The 21,144-nt window shown below is 38.4% G+C and overlaps 1 protein-coding gene across 21 annotated transcripts in view; it reads left to right on the forward strand.

Moving 5' to 3' along the window:
* The window catches only part of VPS13B (vacuolar protein sorting 13 homolog B), a 917,098-nt gene that overhangs the window by 485,364 nt on the left and 410,590 nt on the right, over positions 1–21,144 (forward strand). For 20 of the 21 annotated variants that reach the window (XR_005593500.1, XM_039522053.1, XM_039522058.1 and 17 more), the window contains 2 exons: positions 4,116–4,243; positions 14,465–14,699. Coding sequence is in view for 20 of the 21 variants with exons in the window: in XM_039522053.1 (XP_039377987.1) it covers positions 4,116–4,243; positions 14,465–14,699 (363 nt within the window). In the remaining variant the exon portion in view is untranslated. The remainder of the gene's footprint in view (positions 1–4,115; positions 4,244–14,464; positions 14,700–21,144) is intronic. The other variant, XM_039522052.1, reaches the window with a different exon arrangement.

A 21,144-nucleotide genomic window follows, 5' to 3' on the forward strand; every position in this document is an offset into this window, starting at 1 on the left:
AGTGTGGGGCCCAAAACTGGACACAGTACTCCAGACGTGACCTCACCAGTGCCGAATGGAGGGGAATAATCACTTCCCTCGATCTGCTGGCAATGCTCCTACTAATGCAGCCCAATATGCTGTTGGCCTTCTTGGCAAAAAGGGCACACTGCTGACTCATACCCAGCTTCTCATACACTGTAATCCCCAGCTCCTTTTCTGCAGAACCTGCTGCTTAGCCTGTCGGTCCCCAGTCTGTAGCAGTGCATGGGATTCTTCCATCCTAAGTGCAGGACTCTGCACTTGTCCTTGTTGAACCTCATCAGATTTCTTTTGGCCCAAACCTCCAATTTGTCTAGATCACTCTGAACTGTATCCCTACCCTCCAACGTATATACTTCTCCCCTCCAGCTTAGTGTCATCCGGGAACTTGCTAAGAGTGCAATCCATCGCATCATCCAGATCATTAATGAAGATGTTGAACAAAACTGGCCCCAGGATCGACTCCTGGGGCATGATGAAAAGATTTCTGAAAAGGCTCCTTCACCTGCATCCTCCCGTGTGAGAGCTAGTCCCCTTGTGGGACCTGAACACGGTTTTAGCAGCTCTAATGGGGCCACCATTCAAGCATCTTGCTTCCCATCCACTGCCGCTCTTGTCTCAGAAAACTGCATTCTTGATAGCCATTACCTCTATCAGGAGGGTATGTGAGCTGCAGACCCTGATGGCTGTGCCTCCTTCCATGCAGTTCTCCAGAGACAAGGTTACACTTTGGCCACACCTGAAGTTTGTATCCAGGGTGGTCTCTAAGTTTCATTTGAACCAGGTGCTGTATTTGTCCGGAGGAGCACGCGTCCATATGCTAGACATTAGACACTGTCTAGCCTTCTGTCGGAACAGAACTGAACAGTTTCATGCCTCACCTCTTCATGTCCTATGCGGACCCCATGAAGGGATAAGCAGTCTCTGTGCAGACCATCTTTAGGTGGATAACATCTTGCATCAAGACTGATAAGATAGCATCAGCTATGCCTCCTCGGCAGATATGTGGTCTGCACATACATTTGCAGACCATTAGGCAATTGCTGCTTCTTCCAGAGTTGATACTAATGTCTGCAGAGCAGTCCTGTGATTCTTACTCAGATAGACTCTGAACCCCGCCTCCAGATTGGGGTACTGCTCATTAGTTCCCTACTTGGAATACACATCTGCATCTACTCAAAGAAGAAGAAATGGTAACTTACTATAACTGTGGTTCTTCAAGATGTAATGCAGACACGTATTCCACAACTCACTCTCCATCCCCTCTGCACTGGAGTCTTCCCCTGGATAGTCAGTGTGAAGGAACTGAGGGGGGTCAGGGCAGGGCTGCCTATTATAGCTAGGGGAGGGGCTACAGGCATCAGCCTCCCCTGTACAGGTACTGCTAAGCAAAAGTCTCTGGCTCCAGCGGATGCACACACCTACCTGGAATACACTTGGAATGTCTGCATCACATCTCAAAGAACTAGAGTTACAGTAAGTAACCATTTCTTACCTTCTTTCATCCTCACTACCATTGCAATGTCCTGCTCTATACTCTCTCATGTCTTTTTTTTCCTCTTTCTATTCCATTATAACCCAAATGCTGCAACCAAAATAATCTTTCCTTCCTGCTTTTCAGACTGTCTCTTCACCTTTTCTTTATTTCCTTACTTACTACATAAAATTCAGCTTTCTCTTTTTTTTCAAGGCAGTCCATAAACTACAATCTATCACATTTTTGAAACTGAGTTTTTAAGTGGATTTTGCCTAAATTATTAGCCAGCTGTAGGTTTTTTGGTTTTTTTACTCTCTCATAGCTTTTTACTGGAAAAAAAATCACAGATTAATTTCTAAGAGAGCGTGCTGTTGCCTCAGTCTCTCCCCCTCTCTTGCCCATGTCCTTTTTGGGGTGCTTTAGAATGTGATCTTTTGCCTTGTCTCTATATTTTCAGAGATGATTGAAATTGTCTAATGGCCAAACTTCTTTGAGAAGGGCATACAGTCAGATTTTGCCAGATTCAATTTTAAGATGCATGTGGGACAGAAGAAGGCAGTTGGTTGGTTGTTTTTTGGCAGAGTTTATATGCTACAGACTGTTATAGCCATTAGAATTCTACTGATTTTAAATTCATTTTAAAATGAACTAGAAAGAATTCTTAATTTATGCCTGCCATTTTCTCTGCCCATTCATGGATGTGATAGAATAGAGAAGTTGAAGAAGCTGAATACATCAAAAGATGGTCCAAAATCTCAAAGTGATAATTTAATGTGTTGTGGAAAATGCATATAGTTGCTGCTCCTGCTGAAAAAAATGTTATTTGGTAGATCTGTGTTGCAGGATGACTGCCTCATGAACCTTAGGGTGGTTCTGCAGTGGCCTTGCCTCAGCTTCGTCTTGTGAGAGTTTGGCTGATCCAGTGACTTGGCCCCACAGCTAAGGCTTTAAAGGAAGTTGCCCCATTCTATAGTATACCAGTCAAAAAGACCAGTCCAAAAAACCCAGAGTCTATGTCCCAGCCTCAAGCTGGGCACAGCCCCTGCATCCTGAGGTGTTGATCTGTCTTCCACCCCAGACACTCTTCATAAAGCCCTTTGGTTCAGTATTCAGCTGCTCCCAGGCTCTGTTCTGTCCTTCCCTGTCAGCCCTTCCTGGGCTCCTTTGAGTCACTCCTTGCTCTTTTGCTGAGCAGCAGCTACCAGGGCTTCCTTCCCGGAGGGTTCCTCCTAATTTCTCCTCCACCCTATTCTACCTCCAAGTAGGGTTACTACATGTCAAGGTGTTCCCGGATATGACCTCTTTTTTTCGTTTGTCCAATCTCTGTTCAGGTAGATTTTTTATATATGAACAAATGTCCATGGTTTTCCTTGCTCGACCTGTTTCCAACATTGATTCAGATAGGACTTCAGTTCCTGGCGTGCCCTAATAGTGACGTGTGAGTTTACTGGATTTGCCACCCTTATTCCTGTGCTGCTGCCTTCAGACCTGGGCAGTTAGACTGCAGCAGCAGCTGGCCAGGTGCCCAGCTCTGAAGAGAGTGCCGCCACCATCAGCACAGAAGTAAGGGTGGTATGGTATGGTATTGCCATAGAAACTGTACCCACCCCCTCCAGCTTCCCCTCCCACCAGCAATATCCTCTATTTAGCAACTTGAAATATGGTAACCCTACCTCCGAGGACTTTCTTCCCTAAGAGACCTAAATGAGCCACATGACCCATAAGTCATATGATCATACGGGCTCTCACCACACAGGGAGGTAAACTAATTGTGTCACAGGTGGGGCTGAGACCCACCTCCTCTCAAAGGGCCAGACACTGTGACAGTCTGGTAGTTTGATTCTGCTGGCATACTTGTAAATGAATTCCTCATTTAAATCGTTTTTATATTCACATATTTATTACTAAATTAAATATATTATTAATATGGTATGATGCAGTCACTTTTTGTTTTTTCCTTATTAGAAAATTTTATTTTTTCCAACATTTTATGATATTTTTTGTGCATTTTAGAATTTTCTTAAGCCAGTTAGATTTTTAAAAGTTTAGGAACAACATTTAAATGATGGTTTAATTTTCTTGAATATTTTGGCATGTTTGCTGAAAAACCTTTCCTTAAATTAATAATTGAAGATACCAAGTGAAAGACTAAATTTTAACATGGACACTGTCTTGCTCTTTGCAACAAGTTTACAGAACTAAATCTTTGTTTAGATTACCCAGGCAGCAAATTATGTGGAAAACTTATTACTAGTACATCATCAAATATGCCATCGCACGTTAAAAACTGACTTTAATTGCTTAGGTCAAGCATTCTTCATAATATTTTTTAGCAGCTTACGTTTGAAAAATTTAGGATGTCTCTAAATGCTGTTAAAATGTTGAATTTCTCATCACAATTGATACTATTCCCTTCCCAAGCTTAAAGTTAGTAAATAAAACAATACTAGTCCACTCAAGTTTCTGCTATACAGTGTAAACACTGAAACATACATTTTAAATTGGGGAGTGGAGACAAACTATTTATAGACTTTAAATAAAAAAAAATGTACTAGTAATCAATTACTGAGTGAAGGTACATATCATCCAAGTAACTAGTGTATGTTGTTTGCTTTAGAATCTAGGCCTTTGTCACTTCCATTGAAAGCCATGCTGACCTCATCTGAGAGCTGCAGAAGTCCTGAGGAGAGAATGAAAGAATTTATTGGGATAGTGTGGAATGCAGTTAAACGCCTTACACTTCAGGTAAGATGAAAAGGGAGTGAGAAAAGTTATGTCTTCCCACTTTTTATGCACTTTAGCACTTTTAAAAAATCTCTATAAAAAAAGCTTCCCAATTTTATTATCGTATTTTACTTTAAAAATACTACAGACTGAAAATTAAAATATGGCTATTTGATAAATTCACCAAGGATTCATAGAATTTAAAATATTTGTATTCAATGGACTTATCTTTCTACTTAACTGTAAAAGGAGAAGAAAAACATTAAAAACATTATTTTTTTTATATCACATATATGGAGGTCTTACACCAGCTGTAATTGGCCCCATAGAGCAGTTTTCTTTCTAAAAATAAACTATTTCAGTGCTTTTAAGTATGGAAATAGCATGTGTAATTAATGCAGTCATAGTGGTAGCTCATCTACTTAAATTTTTGCCCCTTTGTTGAGATAAGAAGTAGACCACTCAGACTAAACTGTACCATTCTGTTCTGCATAAATTTGAGCTCAATAGAAGCAATGCTTTTTTATAACAATGTACATACACCACTACCTCGATATAACACTATCCTCGGGAGCCAAAAATTTTTACTGCGTTATAGGTGAAACTGCGTTATATCAAACGTGCTTTGATTGGCCAGAGTGCACAGCCTCCCCCCCCCACCCACCCACCCCGGGCACTGCAATGCATTTTTCATGTTAAACTTAAAAATTATTATTGGGGAAGCATAACCATTGGATCTTCCATTACCCCTTCTGCATACCAATTTATTCACTTGTATATGGCCAAATGCCAAAACCTTCACTTTACTTATTCTGTACTCAGATAAAACTCTCATTGACTTCATTATAGCATAAGGTGTGAAAATTGGAGTTTTTCTGAGTAAGGGCTTCAGGATTGTGGCTTAATACAGAACCTCCTGAAGTTGATGAGATACTATCTATTGACTTAATTGGGCTTTGAGTCAGGTCCTTGGTTCATAGTTTCTAAGCGGGTTTGTCTCTCCCCTCCCCAATGTCATTTTCACCACTGGGAAAGAGGACAGCTGGAAAAGAAGAGCCAGATATTTACTTGTAAGCAAAGTATTTTTGTTATGTGTTTGTACAGTGTACAGCACAATGAGGCCCTGATCCTGGATTGAGGCATGAAGGTTCTATTGCAATACAAACAGATGATGATGATGATGATAATAAAGGAGTGAGTTATGAATGAGAGAATTGGGTGGGGAAGGGTATGGGAGTTTAATTGTGTCCTCTGCCCAAAATTTCTCCTGGTGACCTTCTCTGTTTTATCAATAACATTTCCGGGGTTTTGCAACCAAAGCATCTGCCAGAAAAATGAAAAATTAGTTCATGTGTTGAGGTATATGAAAGATATTGACCAGTTAAAATAAATACCCAGTTTTTCATATTTGCAAAGAAGTAAAAAATGTTGCAATTATGTTCTGTCTGGTTTTTTTTTGCAAAAATTAAAGGAGGTTGTAGAAATAGATTTGTGTATTCTCAAAAAAAAATTCTGGAAGTGAAGATAAACTGTTGTATAACAAACATGTATTAGCTCGATTCCTTGATGTTAGGATATTGGTAGATTTTTTGTAATGCTAGATCCACTTTTTTATTTTTCAAATATTTTTTTATCTACAGTTTATAATTTTGGTTATATTTTTGTGAAACAATCAGATGCCTTCTGGATTTGAGTGCCATGAATATGAAACTGTATTTTTTATCTATTTTAATATTGAAATAGTTCTGTAAAATCACAAAACACTTTACAGAAATAAAAAGGACACTGTTGTCCCAAAGAACTTAGCACCAGATTTTTAAATGTAGCTAGCTGCCTAAAAATGTAGATAGATGCCTAGTGGGTTTTCAAAAGTATCTAGGCATCCAACTCCCTTTGTGACTTTGGGACCGTTCTGAAAATCCCATTAGGTACCTCCTATCTGCATTTTTAGATGCCTAAATATCTCTTAAAAACTTGGCCCTTAGAGTCTAGGCTCCAATCCTGCAAAGACTCAAACATGCTTAATTTGCTGCCCTGCATAATACTCCCATTTGGTTCCAGACCTTAGATGTAGAATGCTCTCATGAGGTGAAAGACGTGTTGTTGTCAGCCAAAAGTTAACCACTCAACATACTTACCTACAAAAATGGAAATGATTCCAAGTTTTGTGTCATTCTAAGCACACAGACCCAACCTCGTCTTCCATCTCTCTAATTTTAGATTACATTTTAGACCTTAAGAGGTCAAAACTCACTCAGCTTCCTTAAGCTACATCTTGCGGACATAATGGCTTTCCCCATCAGGTCGATGGATACTTGGTGTTTGCTTACCTGCTGATGCAGAGATTCCTTAAGGGCATTGGAACTCTTCATGGATGTGAGACCACCCTCTCCAACCTGGGATCTTGACCTAATTCTCAGAGCTTTGACTAGACCTTCCTTTGAGCCCATGGCAACTTGCTTTCTCTTACAGCTGCCCACGAAGACAGCATTTTTAATTGCCATCATCTCAGTTAAGGGCATAGGAGAAATGGCACATCCACCATCTTTTTTAAAGACAAAGTAACGCCGAGGCCTCATCCCAAGTTTCTCCCTAAAGTCGCCTCCACTTTCTATATGAATCAACAAATCCATCTTCCTGTTATTTTCCCGAAAACCACATTGTGAAAACAAGGAGGTGACTCTGCATATGCTAGACATTAGAAGAGCACTAGCATTCTACTTGGACAGGACTAAGGACTTCAGGAAGTCCCTGAGTTTCATTAATCACTTATCAAGAGTACAACCTGTTGCCTCTGTCTGGAATCTGTACACACTCCATGAGGTCAATTTCTACCTTGGTTGGATTCCTCAAAGATGCCCTATCTCAGAAATTTCCAGAGCAGCGACTTGGGCCTCTTATCCCATGACTGCCTACTTTGCTTAAGAGCATTTGACAAGGGACCTTGTCAAAAGCTTTCTGAAAGTTCAAGTACACTATATCAACTTGATCATCCTTGTCCATGCATTTGCTGACTCCTGTAAAATTGGTGAGTTATGATTTCCATTCACAAAAAACGTGTTGGCTCTTCCCCAACATATCATGTTCATCTATGTGTTGGTAATTCTTGGCCAGTTTCAACCAATTTGCTCCATACTGAAGTTAGGCTTACTGGCCTTTATTTGCCCAAATTGCCTCTGGAGTCTTTTTTAAAAATAGCTCTTACATTAGCTATCTTCCAGTCATATGGTACAGAAATTGATTTAAGCAATAGGTTATTACCATAGTTAGTAGTTCTGCAATTTCATATGAGAGTTCCTTCAGAACTCTTGGGTGAATGCCATCTGGTCCTTGTGTCTTACTACTTTTTAAGTTATCAATTTGTTCCCAAACTCCTCTGTTGACACCTCAGTTTGGGGCAGTTCCTCAGATTTGTTACCTAAAAAGAATGAATCATGTGTGGGAATCTCCCATACATCCTCTACAGTGAAGACCCAATACAAAGAATTAATTTAGCTTCTGTGCAACGACCATGTCTTCCTTGAATTCTCCTTTAGCACCTTGATTGTCCCTTGGCTCCACTAATTTTTTAGCCAGCTCCCTGCTGATGATGTACTTTAAAAAAAATTGCTGTTAGTTTTTGTGTTTGTTTCTAGTTGATCTTCAGATTCTTTTTTGGTCTGCCTAATTGTATTTTTTACACTTAACTTGCCAGAGTTTGTGCTCCTTTCTGTTTCCCTCAGTAAGATTTTGCTTCCGGTTTTTAAAGGTGGTCTTTTTGGAAATGAAGCTTATAAACTGCAATATTTTAAAACAGAGAATGAGGTAAGGTGATTATTTTTGTTGTTAGTGCTGAGTAACTTAGGGCATATCTACACTGACCCACAGTTTGGACTACAGGAGTTTGAATAGCAGTGTGCACCAAAATGCTGTGCTGTTATTTCCCTGTATGGATGCTGCAGGCGCAAACTAAATGGTTCCTAGTTCACATTATTTTAGCTCTCTTCAAACAGGATTACATTACTGTGAGTAAAAACCTGGTATTTCATACCTGCACATCCAGGGAGTAGAGTTACAGTGCAACACTTTGGTGTGCACTGCTATTCACACTCCTGTAGTGCAAACTGCAGAAGCAGTATAGACATGCCCTTAGAGTTGCTGGAAAGAGGCACATTGAGAAGCCATCCAAAGAAAATTACATCAGCTCCCAATGAGAAACCACGTATGTAATTTAAGAATAGATTTCTAACAATGACTTGGCATTATTTAAGGTTGCACATCCGGATGAAATATAAAAGTTGAGTATATTTCTTTGCAGGTGCTTTTCTTTCAGTTGTACAGCATAAAAGTCTGCAGTTGGTCATTGGATAAAACAGAACTTGATAATTTAAAATCATCAAAGGATTTTTTTTTTAGTGAAAGTTTGAGTAAGTAAATGTATTGAACCAAAGTCGTGGAAAGTTTGCTTTGGAGCCAACACTGGTACTGGTTTAGCCCTGGTCCTTTTTGCTCATGATAGACCCTTGCATGAAGATATTGTTCATTGGAGTTGCTGTAAACTATTAGCATTTCAGTGAAAAAGACTTTCAATCTTAACTAAAAATAGTTTTTATTATTTAGTTGTGGGGTTTTATATGCAGCCTTGAGGTCTTTTTTGGCAGCTAGGCTGTGGGGGCGGTACTCGCTTTTCACATGTTATTTGTATTAATAGTTGCTAAAATCATGAAGCAGCATAAACAATTATTTTTAATTGGTTGTTAATGATGAATTCTAGTGGGAATAATGAGGCATCTGTAGTAAAACCAAATTAATTAAAGAGCAATGTTACAGTGAATGACAACCCAATAAGTGTACAATGATTATTTGTAATGTTCAGTAGATACTCCATGTGCTTTAAAATATTTTGAAAAATACGCCTGTTTCCTGCAATTATTTGAAGTAATATTTTCTCTAAAGAGTATAATTTCCACAGAATTTTTTATTGTTTGAAAGAATAGAAATCTAATCATGAGGTTAACTTATATTCTTGTTCCTTGTGCAGGACACAGAGAGCTTTTGTAACATGTAACTTAGCAATAACATACAGTAGGTATGGGAGGGAGAGAGACTATTAATTGACTCGTTATTTATCACACAATGAGTGAGTGAGACTGATAGGATGATCCTGCTCATTTCCTGCTAACATCAGTAAGAGAGTTCCTAAAGTTTTCACAAGAATTTCTATAAAATGTTTCCATTTTGGAACATTTATCTACAAATTTAGTCTATCAGTTTTGATTTCTGTAGTTTCATGACCAAATAAAAATATTGTTTTAAATTTAGTCAACAGTGAACTGTGCATTGTTCAGAAAGTAGTAGGAAATCAGTCAAATATTACCACTTATGTTTTAAGATGTTTTTAACAAACTTTAAATGTGAAATTCTGTCTCCCTTGCAACATACAAATAAGCAGAGCTTGTGTGGTACACCAGCAGAAAAGCTAGATAGATAAAATGCTATTACCCAACTTGGAAGTAGGAGTCAAGCACCTGTGCAGCTTGGCCACGGCAGCCCTCATTGTTGACCTCATCCCACCCCTCTACATGAGACTTCTGGCCAGTGGATCTCTTCAATTTGTGGGTCTCATTAGGGTGACCAGATGTCCCAATTTTATAGGGACAGTCCCGATTTTTGGGTATTTTTCTTATATAGGCTCCTATTACCCTTCACCCCTGTCCCGACTTTTCACACTTGCTGTCTGGTCACCCTAGATCTCATATATGTGTACGCCCCTCTTGTCCCCCACAAAACCCCCCAAAACAAAACAGATAAACACACACTAGCCTTTTTACAGCAGGAATATATTTGCAGGGCTGGGATTTAGAGGGGACAGAGGCCACACTGCTTAGAGGTATCCTTACAAAGTTCCCCCATTGGGCAGTTTCTATCACCTATAGCAAGTAGTGGGATTGGCTAGGGCTGGCTATCAAGGGCTCAGCAGGGAAGATGTGAATCTTTTAATTTTAACAGATTTTGATTTGTTATAGAAATCAAAATAGGAGGTGATTCCATTTCAAGAATTTGTAATAATTCTTTCTCTTTAACACATGAATGTGTTCAGTATTGGCACAAGAACATGTTGCTACCAAAACTGAAATAAGATCCTTAAAACAGAAAGGATGTTGCCATGGAAAAGTGAAGTAACACTCAGTACAGCTGTGATACATTAATGAATAGGATATTTTTTTAAAAGATCATTTGTGTTTGGTGTGGCTTGGAGGGTCCCAACCAGATGGTTTCCATGAACAGGATCTGACCCCCAGCTTGAGGACTTCTTACTGGCAGATTACTTCATTTTCTTTCCCTTGGATTGTCAGATCCTTACATTAATGCAAGATTTACTGCTACAGATTTATATTCAGTTACATAGATCAGTCACATTTTACGTTAAAGTCACAATTTTAGAAATATCATTTAACAGTTATTTAAAAAGGTAAAAAAGATTTATACAGTAGCTTTAATATATGCAGTTGATGTAACTTTAATTTTCAAATATTTTGATTACATATAATTTAAAGCATTTTCCATATCAATAAAATGATACATAACATATATTATTATTATTTAATCCAACATATAGTGCATCAATATTGGGTGTATTCTTCCCTCTCTTTACTGGAACTTGCTGTAAGCCAAATCTCCCGGGTGGGATTGGGCAGAGGAGAGTGGGGGTGAGAGAGACAGATTGTGCTTTCAGATGCATGTGAAAATCCCACTGAAACTTGCTGGAATTTCATGAGGGCAAAATTTGGCCCAATGAGAAATGTAACACGTTCCTTAAGAAGCCACTGTTGAATGCTCTAACAGGCATTTCCACATATAAACTGATAATTTCCTGTGACAGGTAGTAATTGCCTGATTTGTACAGGAAAATGTGTGTTTTTAGAGGTTCATCCTTTGTGTTCTCCTTTGAAAACCTTAAACTGTATATTCCTCTGATTTAAGACCTCCTATATGATGCATTCATTTATTTATGCATGCTTTTTCATAAGAACATAAGAACGGCTGTGCTGGGTCAGACCAAAGATCCATCTAGCCCAGTATCCTGTCTACCCACAGTGACCAATGTCAGGTGCCCCAGAGGGAGTGAACCTAACAGGTAATGATCAAGTGATCTCTCTCCTGCCATCCATCTCCACCCTCTGACAAACAGAGTCTAGGGACACCATTTCTTACCCATCGTGGCTAATAGCCATTAATGGACTTAACCTCCATGAATTTATCCAGTTCTCTTTTAAACGCTGTTATAGTCCTAACCTTCACAACCTCCTCAGGTAAGGAGTTCCACAAGTTGACTGTGCGCTGTGTGAGGAAGAACTTCCTTTTATTTGTTTTAAACCTGCTGTCTATTAATTTCATATGGTGACCCCTAGTTCTTATATTATGGGAACAAGTAAATAACTTTTCCTTATCTACTTTCTCCACATCACTCATGATTTTATATACCTTTATCATATCCCCCCTTAGTCTCCTCTTTTCCAAGCTGAAAAGTCCTAGCCTCTTTAATCTCTCCTCATATGGGACCCTCTCCAAACCCCTAATCATTTTAGTTGCCCTTCTCTGAACCTTTTCTAGTGCCAATATATCTTTTTTGAGATGAGGAGACCACATCTGTATATAGTATTCAAGATGTGGGCGTACCATGGATTTATATAAGGGCAATAATATATTCTCTGTCTTATTCTCTATCCCCTTTTTAATGATTCCTAACATCCTGTTTGCATTTTTGACCACCTCTGCACACTGCGTGGACATCTTCAGAGAACTATCCATGATGACTCCAAGATCTTTTTCCTGATTTGTTGTAGCTAAATTAGCCCCCATCATATTGTATGTATAGTTGGGGTTATTTTTTCCAATGTGCATTACTTTACATTTATCCACATTAAATTTCATTTGCCATTTTGTTGCCCAGTCACTTAGTTTTGTGAGATCTTTCTCAAGTTCTTCACTGTCTGCTTTGGTCTTAACTATCTTGAGCAGTTCGGTATTATCTGCAGACTTTGCCACCTCACTTTTTACCCCTTTCTCCAGATCATTTTTTCACTTAAATTGGCTTGAATTTATATAGAAATATATTATTACACATTTTGGACCAGATTCTACCACCCATTAGTCCATGAGCAGTCCCATTGAAATCAATGCACCAACTCACATTAACTCAAGGTACTACTGAACATGAAGGGTCTTCTAATTGAGGCCTAAGTGAGTGATAGCTCCTTCTAAATAATATAAGGAGTGCTACAGTTGTGATTACACTTCGATGTTCTTAATATGGTAAAATCAAATTAAACAGAGGAAAATGACCTGAGCAACTTGTATTCAATGCAATTTTGCAGATAAAGTGTAAAAAATCTTAGCATTTCCTGGTTCTGTATACTTGTAAAGTGAACTTTGTTAAACATCTATTGTAGACCCTTGCAGTGAGTAAAGTGATACAACATTGTATCTCCGAGTTTGTAGAATTTGTGGGTTATTATAACCACATGTCTTGTATATTCTGGCAACATTTGATGTTAATCATCATAGAGATATATATTGGGTGATTTGTTATAAATTGCTTACTCGGTAAGTGCATTGATAAAAGAAAAGCTACTCTGACCATAACTGCATTGCCTTTGTCATCTATTTATCACTGCCCAACAGTGGTCTTAACTTCAACTTATTGCTAATAGACCAGAAAATACTCTTATATGTCACCATAAAAATCTTTGAACATTGACAGAATGATTAATTTTTACAGAGTTTTTGAAAATCAAAATGTGTTACATTTGTAACAATACACAATTGCTTCTTGTCTGGTATAAATAAAGTACATTCTAAACCTTGGATCAATAAATTACTTATCAAAGATGTAATTAACTTCATTTTATAGCTCAAATAACTCTAAAACTAGAAACAGACACAGACTTCATGTAATGTATTTATTTTTGCAAAATTCTACTTATATTTTTTGACAGTGAATTCTTGTCACTTTATCTCTGTTCGCCAGGCTGGCAAATTATTTATGGTATTGAGGGATTCCAATCCTGTTACACATCATTATTGCTCTTGTGGGGGAATGTTAGCCTTTAGGGGAGGTTATCGTACACTAGGTCTTCATTATCATTTGTAAGATATAGTTCCTTTAATTATATAAATTTATAGTATCTTGAAGTATTTATTGGACACTGCTACATGAGTTAGAAAGCAGCAAACAAAAGTACTTTATCATGTCTTCAAATAACATCTTGCATCCAAAATATTGTGAAGAAACGGATTGAATCATAGTTTGTATTTGCTTAACAAAGCATTCAAGTGTGTAGGCTGTTATGGTTATTTGATATCCAGGTGCAGAATATTACTTGCAAGAGCCAAGTAAGACTAACAGTCTTTAGCATACATTACCTTTGAATTAAGAAGTCATGATGAGTTCAGTCCTTGGTTTGGGCTTACTTAGCCTTGCTAGAAGTCTCTAAGGATATGGCAGAATTATCAAAACTGTTTCATAGCAGTCTAAGTAACTGTGCACTCATGGAAACAGAAGTTTCATATGAAATCACATGTTCTTGTGCTAATCTGAAAAGTGACACAAGGAGACAAATCTGTTAGTTTCTAAACTTTATTAACGTTTTTCATTGAGATATATCTTGGTACTAATGAACATGTCGATATTTGGCTGAGGCTTTTATTTATGTTTGACTGATTGAGCTTGACCTTTTTATGCACTTTAGTCACTGTTAACTACAAAATAAGGGAAGAATTCTCACTGAAATAAATCTTTTTTACAAAGTAACAGCATATAAAATGCTAGTCAGCTCTAGAGCCTTAGCTAGTGATAACAAAAGCTAATGAACTGCAAAAGGAGGAGGATTGTGTCACCTTTTCTGCCGGCACAGTTTCTAACTCCATTATGTTTCCTGAAAACAGCTGTGGAAAGGCAAATGTATGTTCAGCTTATGTGGCTACACCCTTTTGATCAAATTTATAGACCAAAATGGCACCTTTTCAGGTGTTATTTTCTATATATGTAATTTATGAAAGTGTAAGCATCTGCCATTTTCTGTTGTCCTTTCTTTTAATTCTGTTTAAGAATTTAGACAGGTTTTTAATCAACTGTGATATTGCTGATTCTGTGATATAGTCTTTGATTCTGTATTATGAATGAATAAATATGTTGGGAGAATGTTGAGATCTATTTCTGAGAATTCTGTCTTGGATTTGTTTTTGTTTTTGTTTTTCCAGCTTGAAGTGCAGTCCTGTTGCGTGTTCGTTCCAAATGACAGCCTGCCTTCCCCAAGTACAATCGTGTCTGGTGACATTCCTGGAACTGTCCGAAGTTGGTACCATGGGCAGGCTGGTATGCCTGGTACGCTAGTTCTTTGCTTGCCCCAGATAAAGATTATGAGTGCTGGACACAAATATATGGAACCACTGCAAGAAATCCCCTTTGTTATGCTAAGATCCATTCTTGAAGAAGGTACAGTATGCGAAATTTGGAAATTTCCTGTTGTTATTTCAATGTATAATTCTGTTGTATGATCATTGTTTTATATTGCCAACATTTTTATATAAATCAGTCTTCTTACTAAAAGATTTCATATCCAAAATATGTGAGCTAAGTGCCACAGACAAATTTGTATTCTTTAACCATGATCCATGAACTGTACAACTATAGCAAAAATTTAAACTTTCTGGAAGTTTCCATATGCATTTAATTCATTACTCTAATCTTGAAACTATAAATTTTTTTAGAGAGGTTTTGCTGTTTTTGTGTATTTGCATTAAAGTGAGCAGAAAAAAAACTTGTTAAAAGGTTTTCATAGGAGAATTTTGTACATAATATTTTTCTCTTTTTTGCACACAAAGCTTACTAATGAAACTTACCAAAAAATTATAAAGCACAGATTATGAAAAATGGAGTAAGAAGTATTTTCAAGTACTACATTTTCTCCTGAGTGTCTGCCAATTTTTGTGATTTTACAACTACATTTTCCTATATTTTTATTGATTTCCCCCTCCCCTTTTGTTCTGTGACAACCCCAGTCTCTCTTCCTCCACATGCACAACAGCAGAAACAGATTTTAGTGAATTTTTTAAACAATGAAACTCTCTGTAATGGTACTGTAAGTGCTGTCAAATGCACAAAGTAAACAAGAATAGAGAAAGAAATGTTTCCTCTAATTTCTTTCAGGTAAAATAATCTTGTTATAGTAACAAGAAAAGGTAAATATGTTTAAACAGAAAAGTTGGTAGTGCCCTTTAAACCTTTTATGAAAGTAGACCATACTTATATTTTCTCAGACTCAGAAAAGAAGGAGCAGTCCGAGAAAGAGAGCTGAATCCCCTTGGTTGGGATAAACCCTACTGTAAGGGATTTATTTGTGTGTGGCTTTGTGCTCTGGGAATAATGCCAAACAGAAGTTCTCACAATCTTGATATTTTTGATTCTCTAATGGAGCTGTTACTTTCTCCCATGCCAAAACTTCCCCTTAAACAGACTAATAAAAAAATATTTTCAAAGCTTTTAAGTCACCTTCTTTATTTTCTCCATGCAGAGGTAAGTACTTTTTATAGACTTTTATTAGGGAGAGTCTAAATGACTATCTATATTTGAACAGGACTCCAGTGATGACATATCATTCTTAAAACATGTTACCTTCTCTGTGAAATCATATGCATGTAACCTTACTCTTCGTGAAAGCTATTTTGGAACTGTTCATTCTTTCGTAAAGAAGATCCAAGCAAATGTCCAATTTCTTACAAGATTATGTAGTTACTCTGACTCCTATCTGCTCATTCACATGTTTTTCTTACTTCTTTAAAAGAAAAAACAGCACAGTCATCCTGTCATCTAGGAATACTGCAACTTTGTCAGGAAGGCTTATTGACCTCCAAATGTCAATATACAACAGAAATAACTCCCACACTCAAATCTTTGTTTCCAGAGCTCTGACAAGAGGATTCCTCTGAGATAACTGTAAGCTGTAGGAATACTTTTGGTAATCACATTCAAAAGAGCATATTAAGCATGGCACTATAATTCAGAATTACTGTAACTTGGATAATATTACCAAGTAGCGTGTGAAAAGGAGATGGATTTACCCAGGCCATGTGTGTAATCATAGGTTCATCTTTGAGTGCTGGTCCCTGTGTGTATTACGCATGTGGACACGCATGTACCTAAGACCGGAAAATCTTTCAAGTAGTGTTCATTGGTCCATGCCTGCACCTTCCTCGTGCTCCGCACTAAGGGCATAAGGGGAGGTGTGGACAGACCACCTCTCCAGTTCCTTCTGACCACTGCATGGTTTGAGTTTGAATCCTGTATCCAAAGTTATCTTCACACTGCCTTTCTTATCTGTAAATATAACTGTATATAGTTCTTAGTGTTTTACGTAGTCTCTTTATAGTTAGTGTAGATTAATTCTTCCCTGCCCCGGGGACCCTCTGCATTTCTGCACTAGGGAGAAGGTCTATGTCCAGAGTTCTAGGGTTTAAGAACTGTGTCTCCTGTCCTTGCTCCTTCTCAGTCAGCAATGACCACCAACATTGCCTTTATTGACATAGGGAGGCTCATGTCTTCTTCAAGTACAGAATCTGCTGCTCCTTCCCTTCCCAGACCTGCAAGGGATGAGAGCTTCAAGTGAGGAAGTACCTCTTGGAGAAAGCTATAAGTCTCCAGTTGGATTTCAGGCCAGGGAGATCCCCACTGAACATCAGATTGAGCCTCTGAGCACAAGCTCTGGAGCAGGCCATATCTAATAAAGCCAAAGTCTTGTTGTCTCAGTGTTCTCATGAGAGTAAGGAACACTCTCGCAGACACAGGAACAGATCCCCTTCCAGATCTTCTCCCAAGATAAAAGATCCCTCTCCATATCCTTCCAAATTGTGAGAGTCCTCACACTCAGGTCCTAAAGACTTAGGCCCACGTTAGCATTCCAACCACGAGGGTAAAGCACACAGAAGCAAGGATCCAACAGTACCAACTCTGGTACCAGCTAGTAAGCTGAAAAATTGGCATTTGCCAGCACTGACTAAGGGCTCCAGGCAGGACTCTTCTTTGATGCACCCATCATCCCATAAGGACCCACTCACCGTTAAGCCTATGATGTACCAGATCCAACTATACCGACTACCATGACCCCTCACATTGTGGGACAGACTGAGACTTATACCTCCTCTTGTCCTCCTGTGCTCACAATCTCATTTGCTTTTGGGTCATTCTGCCTGAGGGACATTTCCACACCAGAAGAGGAATCCACCTTGAGAAGAAAGAGCTGCTACTCTGCTCTGTCCATGAGCTGGAGTCTCCATCCACTGGCACCAATGGTACCACTGATGAAACCAAATCTGACCTGCTCATGGGCTGAATCCAAAATCTGAGCTGAATCATCTAGACAGGGTTTCTAGACTGCCTTGAATCCATCCTCTGACCAGACAAGACTACCTTCTCAGGAACTGCTGGTACCCAGTGCATAGGGATCTCCCCAACCAGCCTCTTGAACCATCATGTTGGCCCTCTTGGGTTCCTTGAGATCCCTATGCACAGCACCCTGGATCTGTGCAAGAGTCTGATTGGCCCTCTTCCCCTAGGCAACAACAACCAGCTCTGCCAGAGTATATGGAGAAGGAGGACATCAAGCCAGATCCACCGGTACCAGCAGTACCAACAGGAGTATAACTCTCTTCGCCTGATGAGTTAATCACCCCATCTTTGCCATCCCTGCATGATGACCACAAGCAATACCAAGAACTACTGCAGAGGATGGCAACTGAACTTCAGATTCCACTTAAGGAAGTTCATGTTGCAGTATATGCTCTTTGATATACTGCAGCCCACTGGACCCAATTGGGTAGCTCTCCCAGTGAATGAGGACCATGGAACCATCCAGGGTGGAGGATCATGGAACCATCCAGGGTGGTATGCAACACAGCTGCATGAAGCACCCCTACCACCAAATAAACTGAGAAGGTGATATTTTGTCCCTGCAAAAGGGGCAGAATTTTTGTTCATCCATGGAAAGGTCCAGGCAACAACACCCCAAGACCACCTCTGCAGACAAGGGCTTTGCTGGATTGGACATGAGTGTGCAGCATCTTGCACGTCTCAGCATAGGATTCTAAGAACCACAAACAATGATTGCTCAAATTAAAGAACCTTTAAAATGTGTCTTCTGTATTTGCACTGTAGATCAGAACTTACTGAGTCTCTTTATATTACTATCTCTACCTCTGTCCTTTCCATCATAAAGTCTTGTCATCCCAGCTGCAATAAACAATTCTTACGTAAAGCTAAAAATAATCTGTGCACATAGTTGATAAATTGGACCAATCTGTGGCCAAACTCTTTACCATTCCAAACACAGCAATTTAATGTTCTCAGAACTGTCACAACTGAAAGTGCATCAAAACCTGAAAATCTGGATAAAAGCAGAAATGCCTGGCTATATGGCCTTAAAACACTTAACTCCCTATGATTTAAACTTGGAAGAGAATACAGTATGTCTCTTTAATATTTGAAGTGACTGGAATTAAATATAGCGTTCCATGGAACAACTATTCAAAGTCTCTAATTGTAAATGACTTCTTTGTTGTTTAATATCTTTTACTCCTTGACAAGAGAAAAGCCTAAGTATTTATAAAGTGCTTTCCTGGATTGTTGTTTCTGAAGGATTCTATCTCTCTACTGTAACTTTGTATAAATAATAAGAAATATAAATGCTACTTTTCAACACTGGAAAGCCTTTATTCAAAAACAAACATGGTGGTGGAGTGAAGAAGTACAAATTATAAAAAATAAAGTTAAACTCTGGCAAAGGAGTAGGAGCAAATGAAACCTGAAGGAATAGAAGGATGTGAAGAAAATGTCCAGGAATAGTTGCAAAAGCAGAAGTCTTCAAGCAACTTTACACAAGACTTAGAACAAAGGAAGGGGGAAAAGAAGTGTATAGGCTAGCAAAATCATAGGTCAGAATTACCAGAGATATAAAGGAAGTGAGGTTCATCAACAATGAAATTGGTATTGTGTCGACTGGTGATATCGTATAAAGGATCGATGGAAAAGGTACCCAAGAGAACAATGCAATTTCAAAATGATGAACTTTGGTGTAGTAGAGCCCCTCATACCTGATGAAGTGGCAAACACTGTAAAAGCGATGAAAAATAATAAGGCCTTAGGCCCAGATAGATCCCTATTGAGACATTGAAAAAGCTTGGAATAGAAGGCATCCATTTGCCGACATTTGTGTTCAATTTAATCATGAGATGGGAAAGGATACCAAATGAGTGGAGGAAAAGTATCTTGGTGCTGATATACAAGGGGAAAAGTGACAATGGCAACTGCACAAATTAGAGAAGTATTAAGCTGATTAATCATACGATGAAACTGTGTGAGAGAGTCATCGATAAAAGATTAAGTGAAGTGAATATTAGCACAAATCAGTATGATTTCATGCCAGGAAGGTCGATAATTTTTGCACTTAGGGAGCTAGTGGAAAAATATATAGAGAAAAGGAAAAATATTCACATGGCATTCATGGATCTCAAAAAGGACTTTGGTTGAGTTCCAAGAGAATTCATCTGGTGGTGTATGAGGGAGAAAATGGTACCAGAACTTTCTGCGTGGCTTGTTCAAGCCTGTATGTAGGTACAACATCAACAATCAGAACTTGTGGTGAAACGGATGTATTATCTGTAAAGCTGGGAGTGCATCAGGAATCAGCACAAAGCCATTTCTTGTTTATTCTCATCCTGGATACCCTCAAGAGGAACATACAGAAGGAAGCATGCTATTTGCAGATAATATCATTCTATGCAGTGAGGGAAAAGATAGTCTTAAAAGAGAATCTTGATAAATGGAGAGATGTGGTATATGATATATAATTTCAGTAATGTGCACACTGAAGAATTATCTTTGAAACTAGATGAGCAAACAATACCAAAAATGCAAAGTTTCAATATCTGGGTTCCAAAATCTGAAGAAATAGAGGATAAAATTAGAGGTAGGATAATAAAAACCTGGCTCTGATGGAGAAAGAGAAGTGGAAAGTACCAGTAAGAATAAAAAGAAAAGTCTATAAAATGGTGTCCATCCAGTTTTAATGGGTGGCGCTGGGTGTTGGGCAACAAAGAAAGAACATGAGCGAATGATCTCTTCCACGGAAATCTAAATGTTGAGATGGATGAGTGGTGTAAGCAAGAAAGATTACATGAGGAATGTGTATATTAGAGACATGCTCAAAATAAAACCCATACATAAAAGAGTAAGAGAGTACAGGCTTAGATATTTGTTCATGTAAAGTGAAGTCCTGACAACTACATGGGTAAAAGAATCCAACAGATCAGGATTGAAGGCCAACCCACGAAGTAATGGTGGGATGTCCTAAAGGAAGACATGTTAGTATGTGGTATATGGATATATATGGCATTGAACATAGCAATTTCGAGGGAGAGGACTCAGAGCAGACCTCATTTGATGAGATTAATGCAAGGAAGAAGACTTTCTATCTGAGAACTGAGTGCACTTTAAATCATTAATAACTCATAAGTCCTCATAGCACCTCTGTGAGGGTAAGTATTATCCCTTTCTTACAGATGGGGAAACAGGAAGAATGTTTGAGAGACTTGTTGAAAATAACATAGAATGACTTTAGTAAAACTTGGAATAGAAACCAGATCGCCTGAATTCCAGTGCTGTAATCACAAGATTATTCTTCCTTTCCACTTACTTTTAATAAAAAAATAATTACACATCTGTTACAGGTTACAAGTAACTGCCATTACTGCAACAAGATCCTTTAAAAAAGGGAAACTAACAAATGTATAAAAAAAATTAGTATTTTTACAATTTGATCAATATTTTACACAATGAGTAGGGGTAGATAAAAGGCATAGTTAACTCTATTGCTAGCCAAAGAAACCAA

This window comes from Mauremys reevesii, linkage group 2, assembly GCF_016161935.1.
Source record: "Mauremys reevesii isolate NIE-2019 linkage group 2, ASM1616193v1, whole genome shotgun sequence".
Taxonomy (NCBI): Eukaryota; Metazoa; Chordata; order Testudines; family Geoemydidae; genus Mauremys; species Mauremys reevesii.